This window comes from Mustela nivalis (assembly GCF_964662115.1).
Source record: "Mustela nivalis genome assembly, chromosome: 10".
NCBI lineage: Eukaryota > Metazoa > Chordata > Mammalia > Carnivora > Mustelidae > Mustela > Mustela nivalis.
Window position 1 is genome coordinate 26,305,425 of NC_139029.1, and position 14,837 is coordinate 26,320,261.

The 14,837-nt window shown below is 38.3% G+C and overlaps 1 protein-coding gene across 11 annotated transcripts in view; it reads left to right on the forward strand.

The window, feature by feature from the left end:
• The window catches only part of LOC309842556 (protein argonaute-3), a 128,061-nt gene that overhangs the window by 93,492 nt on the left and 19,732 nt on the right, over positions 1 to 14,837 (forward strand). For all 11 annotated transcript variants that reach the window (XR_014299676.1, XR_014299677.1, XR_014299678.1 and 8 more), the window contains 3 exons: positions 219 to 341; positions 710 to 843; positions 4,259 to 4,443. Coding sequence is in view for 8 of the 11 variants with exons in the window: in XM_082686881.1 (XP_082543007.1) it covers positions 219 to 341; positions 710 to 843; positions 4,259 to 4,443 (442 nt within the window). In the remaining 3 variants the exon portion in view is untranslated. The remainder of the gene's footprint in view (positions 1 to 218; positions 342 to 709; positions 844 to 4,258; positions 4,444 to 14,837) is intronic.

Here is a 14,837-nt window from a genome sequence, read left to right on the forward strand (position 1 = left end):
CATTTAAATTTCTGTAAATTACCAGGAGGTTCACAAATTTCCTGTGGTCCATTCATGATCTGTCATCCCAGATTAAGATTTCTCATCCTATACTTAGGGCATCATTGACTAGATCCAAAACATTGTGGACATAGTGAAGAAAAGAAAACAGAGGCTTCTAATGAACGAAGCGGGGACTTGGGGGAAGTTCTGAAAGTAACTACGATTTTTTCTGTTAGGTAAGAAGTGCAAATTATGAAACAGATCCATTTGTTCAGGAGTTTCAATTCAAAGTTCGGGATGAAATGGCCCATGTAACCGGACGTGTACTTCCAGCACCTATGCTGCAGTATGGAGGACGGGTAAAACCTCTTGATAATTTTTTAAATATAAACATACAGCTTCTATTTACAGAGAGAAGAGCATCCTAGCTAAGTCTGAGTTTCGGAAAGTGGTGTGTTTTTTTGTTGTGGTTTTGTTTTGGGGGGGGGTGGGTTTTTTTTTGCTCCAACAGTACTTTTTTGTTTCAAGGTATTTTTGCTTAAGTTTATAGTTTTGGGTTTATATGATTAAAAAATATAACTAATACTGATTTAGAGCAGCATTTTACATGATAATCAGATATTTATCAATTCAGCAATTTGAAATGCTTTATCAGCTCAGTGAAGTAAATTGTATATTAAGTGTTTTCTTCTTTTTTGCCTTATTTCTCTTTCTCCTTTTTCTGTAGAATCGGACAGTAGCCACACCAAGCCATGGAGTGTGGGACATGCGGGGGAAGCAGTTTCACACAGGAGTTGAGATAAAAATGTGGGCTATAGCTTGTTTTGCCACACAGAGGCAGTGCAGAGAAGAAATACTGAAGTAAGGCGTGTCATTAGTTTGGTTTGGGGAACTTTTTGTGTTTCAGTTTTATGTTTCGATTTTAAACAACTCAGCTAATGTTCTAACCAGTGTTGTCTCAATAGGGAATATATTTAATCACTGAAACTTTGAAAATGTTTCTTCTCAATAGTTTGATGGAGAATTCTGAATTTGTTAGTCGGTAAAATCATTGATGCATTCTCCTAGGCATCCTAACAGTCTAGCTTATGTGGTACAGGAGCATCATTGGCTTTTTATGGCAAATAGGTTAGGTTTAATTCCCAGCCTTACCAATTTGTAGCTTTATTACCATGAATAATTGATATAATTTCATTATGCTTCAGTTTTCACCTTTTTAGAGATAACAGTACCTATCTCTTAAGTGAGGGTTAAAGAAGGTCCTTATTTCTCAATTGAGGTCCTTAAAAGAGTGACTCTTCGTTTTCACTTACTTACTTCTGAAAATTTGGCCTCCATCTCTACCACTTTCCCTGTTCCCCAGATTCTTTTCCTCAGCATATAAGTGCTCAATAATCTTCTGTTCAAATTAAAAATTCATCAATTTTCAATTTACCTAATTGAAATAAATGCTTCCAGCCTTCTATTTTCTCACCGTCTTAGAAATCCTAGTGCTGGGGCACCTGGGTGGCTTAGTGGGTTAGGCCTCTGCCTTCTGCCCAGCTCAGTGTCTCAAGGTCCTAGGATCAGGCCCCCCGTCGGGCTGTCTGCTAGGCAGGGAGCTTGTTTTCCCCCTCTCTCTGCCTGCCTCTGCCTCTTTGTGATCTCTCTCTCTGTCAAATAAATAAATAAAAATCTTTAAAAAAATGAAATCCTAGTGCTCTTCTGAAACTAGTTTCTGGAAGATCTCCAATCGATTATAAATTCTAATGGTCTTTCCTCAGCCATTATTTTTCTCAAAATTTGTGCAACATTAAATACAGTTGACTATTTCTTTACATTTTCTCCGTTCTTGCCCTTCTGGTTTCTTTTTATCACTTTGGCTTTTCTTCTTCTGGGTCTTCCCTCCTTGGGACCCTCAGGTCTTTGAGACCTTGGCAGTCTCGAAGGCTTCTGCTGTCATTCTTGTTTGAGGAACAATGCTGTCATGAAAGAGTACCACCTCCATTTGTGACTACAGCCCCCCTAAAACTTTCAGGATTTTCTTAACAAAGAATAACAATAAAAATTAGTAGGACATTGAAAATCTTTCACCTGCCTCTTAAGCCCCTTCTCTATTTTCCCATATTCTGGACAAAGAAACTAAAGCACTATATTCCCTATATCTCCCTGGCACTTTTTTTTATTTTTATTTTTATTTTCTCTTTTTGATCATGCTGCTCTTTACTGAAAATGCCTCCTTCCTATCCCTGCTTCTCTAAATAATACCCAATCTTCTGTGATTGTGATGCTAGAAATAATCTGTCTTAACTCGAAACACACTAGTTCATCAGTATTTTCTCTCTTTGCTCTTGTCACTTTCTCTGTGAAATACAGTTGTTCTGTTTATCTGTAAATTTACCTCTCCTCTAAAATCTAATTTTCTTAAGAAAATGATTATTGTCTAATTTAAATCTCCACTAATAAGATCCTAAAAATATACCCCTAATGAATAGTTCTTCAAAGATATAGAGGCCTGGGGCGCCTGGGTGGCTCAGTGGGTTGAAGCCTCTGCCTTCGGCTCAGGTCGTGATCCCAGGGTCCTGGGATCAAGCCCCGCATCGGGCTGTCTGCTCCGCGGAGAGCCTGCTTCCTCCTCTCTCTCTCTCTCTCTCTGCCTGCCTCTCTGCCTACTTGTGATCTCTGTCTGTCAAATAAAAAAAAAAAAAAAAAAAAAGGAAAAAAAAAAAAAAAGATATAGAGGCCAGTTTACCAACAAGGCCAGTTCAGAGTTTGCCTTACCTTCTTCGTATGAGAAATAATAAGATTTTTTTATTTGATTCTGTTTACTTTTTTTATTAGCTCCAAATTTCTAAATGTATATCTTAAGGTTCACTTAATACACATTTTTTTTTAATTAAAGATTTTATTTGTTTATTTGTCAGAGAGAGTGAGCACAGGCAGACAGAGTGGCAGGCAGAGGCAGAGGGAGAAGCAGGCTCCCCACTGAGCAAGGAGCCTTATGCAGGACCTGAGCCGAAGGCAGCTGCTTAACCAACTGAGCCACCCAGGCGTCCCTAATACACACTTTTTCCCCAAAGTTTTCATTCCCTGCTTTCAAGTAAACTGTCATAAAGACAGTTTACTACAATGCTGTGATCATCTTATTCGACCTCCAGAGTCGAATAAGTTTCTCAGTTGTTCCTCAAGCACAGAGTTATTCTTTTCGTTTTACATTTGTTATTTATGGTTTGCTAGAACTCTCATAATCTTTTGGCTTATGGTTCTTGTTCAGGCTGACTGAAAATACCCAACTTCATACCTTTTGAATTAAACATTAATAAGGAAAAGGAAAAGAAAGGAATTCCTACAAGCTTCATCTCTGAGGGAATGAGTGTTTTTGCTCAAAGATAACTCAGATCCTTGACTTAAGACCTTACTCTTGTTTTATAAACAAGTGAAGTGATTGTTAAATCATGATATCATTAGGCTAAATGCAGAATTTTGTTTAAATATGGAATTATTAGTCTTTTGTTGTTTTTAGTGTGGCTAAAAGTACATTGAAGTACTACCTGCCTCATTTGTTTTTAAATGTGGTTTCACTTTTTTTTTTTTTTAATTCTTAATTTTTTCTGGGAATACAATCTTTGCTGCTATCCTAGTTTCAGATACATAGTATTGTGGAAACAAATTTTGGATTAGATCATACTTCTGACTCTACCATTTATCTAACCTTTTGACATTGGTGAGATACTTAATGTCCTTGAAACTATGTCCTGATCTACTAAATGGGAATAATAATTCACCTACCACCTTCTTATGAATGTCATCATGATCAAATTAGAAAATGTACAACAGTAGATTAAATTTATGAAACTCTTACCATGTCTTGGGTGGTGTTACTGAGTTCATGTATTATGTCATTTATTATTGACACCAGCCCTATAATAGAAGTAATCATCTTACAGATGAGAGGAGCTGAAAAATTTGTCTTACTATTTCACAGCTATCAGGTAACAGAACCCGAATTGAAACCTGTCATCCTAACTCTAGAACTGAAGTCTTAACCAGCATACTCTATCACTAGTGCCCTTTGTAAACTACGCAATGCCACATTATTATATAGCAGTGTTCCTAGTTTGCACAATCGATTACTGACCAGCCACTCCTTTAATATCAGTAAGCCTTGGTGACCTCTTCATATGCGGAGCACACAAATCGTTGCTTCATTCTCTATTCACTTCTCAAACTTTCCATTCCACTTTGTAGGTGTGGATGACTAGACAAAGGATTTAGTTTTAGTGATTTCTTCTCCTAGGGGTTTCACGGACCAGCTGCGTAAGATTTCTAAAGATGCAGGGATGCCCATCCAGGGCCAGCCTTGCTTCTGCAAATATGCGCAAGGGGCAGACAGCGTGGAGCCCATGTTCCGGCATCTCAAGAACACCTACTCTGGGCTACAGCTCATTATCGTCATCCTGCCAGGGAAGACGCCCGTGTATGGTAAGGATATCTTAAGATTGCATTCTTCCTCAAGTACTTAGTGTTCCTTTTAAAATTTTGCTAAAACATATCCTAAAATTTTGAAACATTAAAACATATTTTAATAGCTGCTATATTTAAAACCTTGTAGGGTTACTTTAAAAAGGCAAATCAGTAAAGGAGGCACGACAAAACAATGGTTAAAGAATTATTTCTTTAGGGGTGCCTGGGTGGCTCAGTGGGTTAAGCCGCTGCCTTCGGCTCAGGTCATGATCTCAGGGTCCTGGGATCGAGTCCCGCATCGGGCTCTCTGCTCAGCAGGGAGCCTGCTTCCCCCTCTCTCTCTCTGCCTGCCTCTCCATCTACTTGTGATTTCTCTCTGTCAAATAAATAAATAAAATCTTTAAAAAAAAAAAAAAAAGAATTATTTCTTTAAAATGGCACTAAGAGGGGCACCTGGGTGGCTTAGTCAGTTAAGCCGCTGCCTTTGGCTCGGGTCATGATCTCAGGGTCCTGGGATTTTTGAGCCCCACATCGGGCCCTCTGCTTGGCAGGAAGCCTGCTTCTGCCTTTGCTTCTCCCTCTGCCTTTGCTTCTCCCTCTCCCTTTGCTCCTCCCCTTGCTCATGCTGTCTCTCACTCTCTCTCTCTCTCAGATAAATAAATCAAAAATTTTTTTAAAGAATGGCATTAAGATAACTTGCATGTCAATATAACGTAGTGGTTAAAAGCACAGACTCCAGGGGCACCTGGGTGGCTTAGTCAATTAAGCATCCAGCTCTTGATATGATCTCAGAGTCATGGGATTGAGCCGTATGTTGGGCTCTGCTCTCAGCAGGTAGTCTGCTTGAGATTCTCTCTTTCCCTCTTCCTCTCCCTCTGCCCCTCACACACTCTCACTCTTTCACTCTCTCTCTCTTGGATAAGTAAATCCTTAAGGGTTCCAGGGGAAGCACAGGCTCTGGAGTCAGACAGTTCTGCTTAAGACCCAGGCTCTGCCAGATAACTACCTGTAGGAATCTAGCTGAATTACTTAACCATAATAGGCTTTAGTTTTCTCATCTTTGAAACTGGTATTCTAAAAATAACTAACCTATACAAGATAGGTATAAAGATGAAATAAATTTACATCTGTAAGCAGAGTGTAGAATAATAACTGTTACATAGTAAGTACTCAGTAAATGATAGCTATTATTTTTGTTAACAAATTAAAATTTAGTGAGATTAATAAGTTAAACATAAATCATTGAATTGTAGAAAAATACAAAGGAAGTATAATTTTCAAACTACTAACAGTGTAATTGTCTAGGTTTAGAAATGATAGAATAGTTCACCCAAAAAAATTGTTAGATTTACTGCATAAAAATGGAGTTTTCTGTAGGTCACAGATACATAACTAAATTTAAAGGAAACCAAATAAAATAAATAAATAAGTAAATGGAAACCAGTAGAATCTAAAATATATTTGCCACAAATGCAGACAACAAAGGGCTCATTTATTATTAAAATATCTGTATTGTTCCGTTGTTGTGATCGAAGAAAATAATCCTATGTCCTTTTAGATTAATGAGCAAAGAGTATAAACCAAAATTTCTCAAGGAAAACAAAACCAGTAAATATATAGAAAGTGTTGGTTTGGGGCACCTGCGTGGCTCAGTGGGTTAAAGCCTCTGCCTTCGGCTTAGGTCATGATCCCAGGTCCTGGAATCGAGCCCCACATCGGGCTCTCTGCTCAGCTGGAAGCCTGCTTCCTCCTCTCTCTCTGTCTGCCTCTCTGCCTACTTGTGATCTCTGTCTGTCAAATAAACAAATAAAATCTTAAAAAAAAAAAAAAAAGTGTTGGTCTTCACTAATAGATAAAGAAAACTACAAGTAAATAAAAGTGAAATTTTATGTTACGAAATTAGCATATGTGTTTAAATATTATAATATTTAGCGCTTGTGAGGATGCAGTGAATCTAGAATTTTAATATATCACTGATGGCCTTGTTCTTTTATATATATATATATATATTTTATTCATTTGACAGCACAAGCAGGGGGAGCAGCAGGCAGAGGGAGAGGGAAAAGCAGGCTCCCCACTGAGTAAGGAGCCCGATGCGGGGCTCGATCCCAGGACCCTGGGATCATGACCTGAGTCGAGGCAGACAATCGGCTGAGCCACCCAGGCACCCCAATATAAATTTTTTTTAAAGGTTTTATTTATTTGAGAGAGTGTGTATGTGCACAAGCCAGGTGGGAAGAAGGAGAAGGAGAGGAAATTTCAAGCAGACTCCATGCTGATTGTGGAGCCCAACATGGGGTCTCAATCTTATGTGAGATCATGACCCAAGCCAAAATTAGGAGTCAGGTACTTAACTGACGCAGCCACCCAAGCGCCCCAGCAGAATAAATTGATAATATCCTTTCTATCAAAAGTATAAAAATGTGGTTTTAACCTGTGATTCAGTATTTTTAATTACAGAAGTGTGTTCACTGGAAAGAATTCATAATAGTGAAAAATCTGTATGTACAAATTTTCATAATTATATCTGTGATTTTTAAAAATTATTAAGATCTGGTTTTAACAAAACAGGACAAAACCAGAGAGACTCTTAATCTCAGGAAACAAACTGAGGGTTACTGGAGTAGAGTGGGGTGGAAGGGATGGCATGTCTGGGTGATGGACATTGGGAGGGTATGTGCTATGGTGAGTGCTGTGAATTGTGTAAGACTGATGAATCGTACACCTGTACCCCTGATACAAATAATACATTATATGTTAATTTAAAAAAAGAAGAACTGGTTTTAAACAATGAGTAAGTTACAGTATATTGATGAAATAGTGTGCAGTGATTATAAATGATAGTTATGAAATTCCAAAGATATTTTTTAAGCTGTGATAAAATATAGAAGGTTTTTAAGTCAAAGAATTTGTAAATCAGTAAGGAAAAGGCAAACAACTCACTGAAAAAATAGACAAAGGACATAAAACAGAAAAACAAATGGTCAGTTATCTTATAAAAAGATGTTCAGGGCCACGTAGGTCGTTCAGTCAATTAAGTGTCTTCCTTCAGGTCAGGTCATAATCCCAGGGTTCTGGGATGGAGCCCTGCCCGAGGCTCTGTGCTTAGCAGGGAGCCTGCGTTTCCCTCTCCTTCTGCCTGCTACTCCCCCTGCTTGTGCTCTCTCTCTGTGTCAAATAAATAAAATCTTTAAAAAATAAAAATAAAAAATAAGTTTTAGATTTACAGAAAAATTAAGCTGATCACTAGAGAGTTCCTACATGTTTACCCCTTGCCCTACACACAGCTTACTGTATTTTTAACATCTTGTTTGGTATGTTTAATGAACCAGTACTGATAAATTAATATTAATATGTTATCCACAGTAGGTATTAAGGTTCACTCTTTGTGTTGTACATGTCTGTGGGTTTTGATAAATATATAACATTGTATATACAGTATTGGGTCCCCCAATAATGGGTCCATGGTCAAAGGAGCGAGACTGATACAAAGCGAAGGTCAAGCAAAGCTTTATTTTGTGCCAAGCATCAAGATTCAGACCAACTGTCAAACAGACCGGTGGGGGCCGCCCCTTACAGAGAGGGCGACCCCTCCCTGCTTTCCAGACAACTTTTATAGAGCAAAGGCCATGTGGTTGGGCCTGGCCACACAAAGGTGGCTAGTGAGATTGCAATACACAGAGAAAGCTGCACAGTCATGCTAGGTCACATATGGGTGGCCAATTGAACTACAATTCACCCCATTGTAGACATTTGCACTAGCCTATCACCTTGGTGAAAAGTGGTGCCCAAAAGGCGGGGATCACACTCCTTAGTAGCTAGGAGACAGTATGTGCCCCCCACTGATTGAATACCTCCACCTGGCCTGATCCACCCTTGTATCTAGACTTTGTTACCTGGGATTGGCTTCCTGAACTTGCTTTTAAGTAAGTTCCCCTGGGGGCGGGGGGAGTCAATTTAAGTTTTACAACAAAATGGCAGTTCAGCTGGGCTGGGGCCACTCTGACTGAATAGGCCCTTACAACAGTATCATAAAGAATAGTTGTACTGCTCTAAAAATCCCTTGTATTCCACCTTTTCATCCCTCCCTCCCTCTCCTCAAAACCCTGGTAACCACTGGCCTTTTTATGTCTTTACAGTTTTTCCTTTTCTAAAACGTTGTGTAGTTGGGACTCATGCGGTATCTACCCTTTCCTAATTGCCTTCTTTCACTTAGCAATATGCCTTTAAGGTTCCTCCGTGTCTTTTCGTGGCTTGTTACGTAATTTCTTTTTACTGCTGAATAATATTCCATTGTATGGATGTGCCACAGTTTGTTATCCATTCATCTATTTTTACCTTGCTTCCAGTTTTTGCCAAATATGAATACTGCTGCTGTAAACATTCATGTGTAGGATTTTGGATAGGCATAAGTTTCCAACTGACTTTAGTAAATCAGTAGGAGCACAAATGCTTTATCAAATCGCAATACTGCCAAATTGTCTTCCAAAATGGCTGTACCAGCACGCCTGGCTGGCTCAGTTGGAAGACCATGGGACTCTTGATCTCTGGGTTGTGAGTTCAAGCCCCACATGGTGTGGAGAGATTGATTACTTAAATAATTAAACTTTTTAAAAAACAGCTGTACCATTTTGCATTCCCACAGCAGTGTTTGAGTGTTCCTGTTGTACTGCATCCTCAGCAGTGTTTGATACTATCAGTTTTTTGGATTTCAGCCATTCTGATAAGTGTATGGTGTATCTCATTGTTGCTTTAATTTGCAATTCCTTAATGACACAAAATGTTGAACATCTTTTCATAAGCTTATTTGCCATCTGTATTTCTTTTTTTTATTATTTTTTTTAAGATTTTATTTATTTGAGAGAGAGAGAGAAATCACAAGTAAGCAGAGAGGCAGGCAGAGAAAGGAGGAAGCAGGCTCCCCACGGAGCAGAGAGCCCAACATGGGGCTTGATCCCAGGACCCTGGGACATGCCCTGAGCCGAAGGCAGAGGCTTTAACCCACTGAGCCACCCAGGCGCCCCAGCCATCTATATTTCTTTAGTGAAGCGCCTTTTCCAGTATTTTGCCCACTTTTATGTTGTGGAAGTGTTCTTATTTTTCAGTTTTAAGAGTTCTTTGTATATTTTGGTTTTAAGTTTTCGTGTATATATTTTGCATATATGTTCTCTCAGTCTGTGACCTGTCTTCATTCTCTTAACAGTTTCTGATATTAATAAAGACCAAACATCTTTAATATTAATAAAGTCCAACACATTTTTTCTATCGCAGTTAGTGTTTTGGGGGTTATAATTAGAAACTCAGTGGCACCCCAAGGTCACCTGAGTTTTCTTCTGTATTACTTTCTAATGGTTTTATAGTTTTGTTTTTACCTCTAAGTTTATAACCCATTTTGAGTTCATTTTTGTGAAAGATAAAAGGTCTGTGTCTAGATTCATTGTTTTGCATGTGGATGCTTTCTCAGTACCATACCAAAGGCTGTCTTTCTCCATTAAATTGCCCTTGCTACTTTGTCAAACATTAATTAACTGCATTTGTGTGAGTCTGTTTCTTTTCTGGTATCTTTATTTGTTTTGATTGGTCTGTATGTCTCTCAATTTGCTAATACTACACTGTCTTGATTAATGTGGCTTTTTAGTAAGTCTTGACGTCAGGTAGTGTCAGTTCTCTGACTTTGTTCTTCACTATTGTGTTAGCTATTCTAGGTCTTTTGCCTCTCTATGTAAACTTTGAAATTAGTTCGCAATATCTGCAAAATAACTTGCTGAGATTTTTAGTGGGATTACATTGAATCTATCAGTCAGGCTGGAAAGAATTGACATCCTAAAAATGTTAAGTATTCCTGTGCTTGAAGATGGACTTCCTCTCTTTTTAGAGCTTCTTTTATTTCTTTATCAAAGTTTTCTAGTTTTGTATAGATCCTGTACACATTTTGTTAAGTATATCTTTTTTTTTTTCCTTTTGGTACTAATAATGGTGCTGTGGTTTTCGTTTTAAATTCCTGTTGTTTATTTTTGGTATTTAGGAGAGCGGTTGACTTTTGTGTATTTTTGCCATGTATCATGCAGCCCTACTAGTTCCATGTATCATGCACTTTGTAGTTCCAGGCTTTTTAAAAATTCTTTTGGATTTTTCTGCCTAGACAGTCATGTACTCTGTCAACAAACAATTTTGTTTCTTCATTCCCAGTCTGTATACTTTTATATCCTTTTCCTTTTGTTAGCTAGGAGTTAATAGTATGGTGTTGAATAGTAGTAGTGAGAGGAGACATCCTTGCATTCTTTCTTATTTTAAGGGGAAAGAATCTAGTTTCTCAGGGGTATGAATAATGTTAACTACCGGGGGGTCCTGTGTACCTCAGTAGGTTGAGCCTCTGCCTTCGGCTCAGGTCATGATTTTGGGGTTCTGGGATCGAGCCCTGCGTTGGGCTCTCTGCTCAGCTGGGAGCCTGCTTCCCCCCCTCTCTCTGCCTGCCTCTCTGCCTTCTTGTGATCATAAAATCTTTTAAAAAAATAATAATAATAATGATGTTAACTACAGGTTTTCTGTATTTTTTTTTTTAACCAAGTTGGGGAAGATCCCCTCTAATCCTAGTTTGCTGAGAGTTTTTGTTTTTGTTTTTGTTTTTTAAGATTTTATTTATTTATTTGACAGAGATCACAAGTAGGCAAAGAAGCAGGCAGAGAGAGGGGGAGGAGAGCAGGGAAGCAGGTTCTCCGCTGAGCAGAGAGCCAGATGCTAGGCCCCTGAGATCATGACCAGAGCTGAAGGCAGAGGATCAACTCACTGAGCCACCCAGATGCCCCTTGCTGAGAGTTTTTATCATGAGCAGCATGAAGAAGTTTGTTAAATGCCTTCTCTGTATCTACTGATATGATCATGGTTTTTCTTTCTTAGTTGCTTAATGTGATCAGTTGCATTAATTGATTTTCACATGCTAAATCCCACTTGGTCATGGTGTATAATTACTATATATCGTTGGATTCAGTTTGCTAATATGTTGAAGATTTTTACATATACGTTCATGAACTATATCAACCTGTAATTTTCCTTTCTTGTGATGTCTATACCTTGTTCTGATATTAGGGTAACGTTGGCCTCAAAATAAGTTAGAAAATATTCCTTCTTCTGTTTTCTAGAAGATAACTGTAGAGAATTTGGTATCATTTCCTATTTAAATGCTTGGGAGAAATCATCAGTGAAACCATCTGGGCCTGGTACTGTCTTTTTGGAAGGTTCTTAATTGTGATTAAATAATTATTGATGGAATAATTCAATAAAAAGTGGGGCTTAGACTCATGACGCTGAGATCAGGAGTCAGCCACCTAACCAACCAAGCCACCCAGGCGCCCCTGATATAATTTCTTTAAAAGAAACAGGCCCATTCAGATTTTCTATTTCTTTTTTGTGAGTTCTGGTAGTATCATTCAAGGAATTGTTCCATTTCATGTAAGTTATCAAATTTGTGGGCCTATCATTCATAATATTCTTTAATTGTCCTTTCAATGACCATGGGACCAATAGTGATAACCTTTTTTTTCTTTTTCTTTTTCTTTTTTTAAGATTTTATTTATTTGACAGAGATCACAAGTAGGCAGAGAGGCAGGCAGAGAGAGAGAGGAGGAAGCAGGCTCCCCATGGAGCAGAGAGCCCGATGCAGGGCTCGATCCCAGGACCCTGGGATCATGACCTGAGCCAAAGGCAGAGGCTTAACCTACTGAGCCACCCAGGCGCCCCTTTTTCTTTTCTAATATTAGTAATTCTTGTTTTCTCTTTTTTTCTTTGTCTGCCTATTTTTCAGTTTCATTGACTTCTGCTCTGATTATTAGTATTTCGTTCCTTTTGCTTGTTCCAGGTCTTTTTCTTTCCCTATTTTCATAAGGTAAAAACATAGATTATTGATTTTGGATCTTTTTCTAATATATTGAATTCCATACCATAAGTTTCCTTCTAAGCACTGTTTTCACTGCATCCCACCACAAAAAAAATTGTCTTCTTAGTTAAGTAAGCTCTACACCCAACATGGGGCTCAAGCTCACAACCCTGACATCAGGAGTCATGTGCTCTACCAAGTCAACCAGGCACCCTACATCCCACAAACCTTTGTTAGATTGTGTTCCATTTCCATTTAATTCAAAATATTTTTAAATTTCCAAGACTTCTTTGATCCATGTGTTACACAGAATTGTGTTAATATACAAATATATTGAGGGCACCTGCGTGGTTCAGTCGGTTAAGTGTCTGCCTTCGGCTCAAGTCATGATCTCAGGGTCCTGGGATCGAGCCACACATCAGGTTCCCTGCTCAGCAGAGAGTTTGCTTCTCTCTCTCCCTCTCCCTCTGTGCTCTCTCTTTCTCAAATAAATAAATAAAATCTTTAAAAATACACACACACACTATATTGGGAATTTCCAACAAATACATTTGTATTTCCTAGCTGTCCATTACTGATTTCTATTTTAATTCCACTATGGTCTGAGACCATACTTTGTATGATTTCTGTTCTTTTAAATTTGTTAAGGTATGTTATTGGATCAGAATATGGTCTGTCTTGCTGAATATTCCATGTAAGTTTGAGAAGAATGTTTGTTCTTGGGACGCCTGGGTGGCTCAGTTGGTTAAGCAGCTGCCTTCGGCTCAGGTCATGATCCCAGCGTCCTGGGATCGAGTCCCACATCGGGCTCCTTGCTCAGCAGGGAGCCTGCTTTTCCCTCTGCCTCTGTCTGCCTGTGCTCTCTCTCTTCCCCTCTCTCTGATAAATAAATTTAAAAATTAAAAAAAAAAAAAGAATGTTTGTTCTTGCTGCCATGGAATGAAGTATTTTATAAATGTCTTTTAGATTCAGGTAATTAATGGTGCTACTCAAGTTAACTGTTTCTACTTTTTTTACAGCAGCTGCACCATTTCGCATTCCTACCATTAACGTACAAGGGCTCCAGTGTTTCCACATCCTGGCAACACTTGTTGTTTTCTTTTCTGTTTTTTTCTTTTTTTATAATAACCATCCTAATGGGTGTGAAGTGGTATCTCATTGTGGTTTTGATTTGCATTTCTTTTTAATTAGTGATGTGGAGCATCTTTTCATGTGCCTGTTAGTCATTTGTTTCTCTTCTTCAGAGATATTGTATATTTAGAGTCTCACACAGTACTAACATATATTAGATGCACATTAAATATTTGTTGAATGAAATAATGAACCTTTTCGGAGGGCAATTTGTCAGTATCTATAAAAATGTTAAATATAGGGTGCCTCAGTGACTGAGTTGGTTAAGCGACTGCCTTCAGCTCAGTTCATGATCCTAGAGTCCCGCATTGGGCTCCCAGCTCCACAGGGAGTCTGCTTCTCCCTCTGACCTCCTTGCTTATGTTATTTCTTGCTGTCTCTCTCTCAAATAAATGAATAAAATATTTTTTTAATGTTAAATATATATGTCTCTGATCCCTCAATTCTACTTGTAGAAATTTATCCTGAAGCTGTAAGTTATAGAACCAAACAAAAATAAATGTATAAGGATATTATTTGTAGCATTGTTTGAAACAGTGAAAACCTGGGGGCACCTGGGTGGCTCATTTGTTAAAGTGTATGCCTTTGGCTCAGATCATGATCCTGGGTCCTGGAATCAGACCCTGCAAAAGGCTTCCTGCTCAATGAGAAGCCTGCTTCTCCCTCTCCTGCTCCCCCGGCTTGTGTTCCCTCTCTCTCTCACTCTCTTTCTGTCAAATAAATAAATAAAATCTTTAAAAAAAAATGAAAACCTGAAACAGGCTAAAAATATATCAGTGTATGACTGGTTAGATAAAATGGCATTTAAAAACAGACTAACCAAAAAAAAAAAAAAAAAACAGACTTAACAGGGTGCCTGGGTAGCTCAATGGGTTAAGCCTCTGCCTTCGGCTCAGGTCATGGTCTCAGGGTCCTGGGATTGAGCCCCTGCATGGTGCTCCCTGCTCAGTGGGGAGCCTGCTTCCCCCTCTCTCTCTGCCTGCCTCTCTGCCTACTCGTGATCTCTCTCTGTCAAATAAATAAATAAAATCTTTTAAAAAATAAAAAATAAAAATAAAAACAGACTTACTGCTATTGTTACAAATAAGAGCAACTTATATATTAAGATGCAGAGTATACTATATGATTGAGTGAAAATGACAGTTTGCAAAATAGAATGCAAGTTTGGTTTTTAAATGTTTTCCATATGTTTTATAAGAAAAGTATGTACACTGAACTCTTTATGGTAGTTACAATGGCTAAGGGGGGAGAAGTTACAGGAAACCTTTTATTCTGTACACTGTAAAGGCTCTATTTTCAAATTGAAAGTTAGAAAATAGGATTGAAAATTCTAAGTATATTCTGAGTATAATTGTATTAAAATAATATAAATGAGAAAATTATTGGAAGAAAGTGCAATAAAATGCTA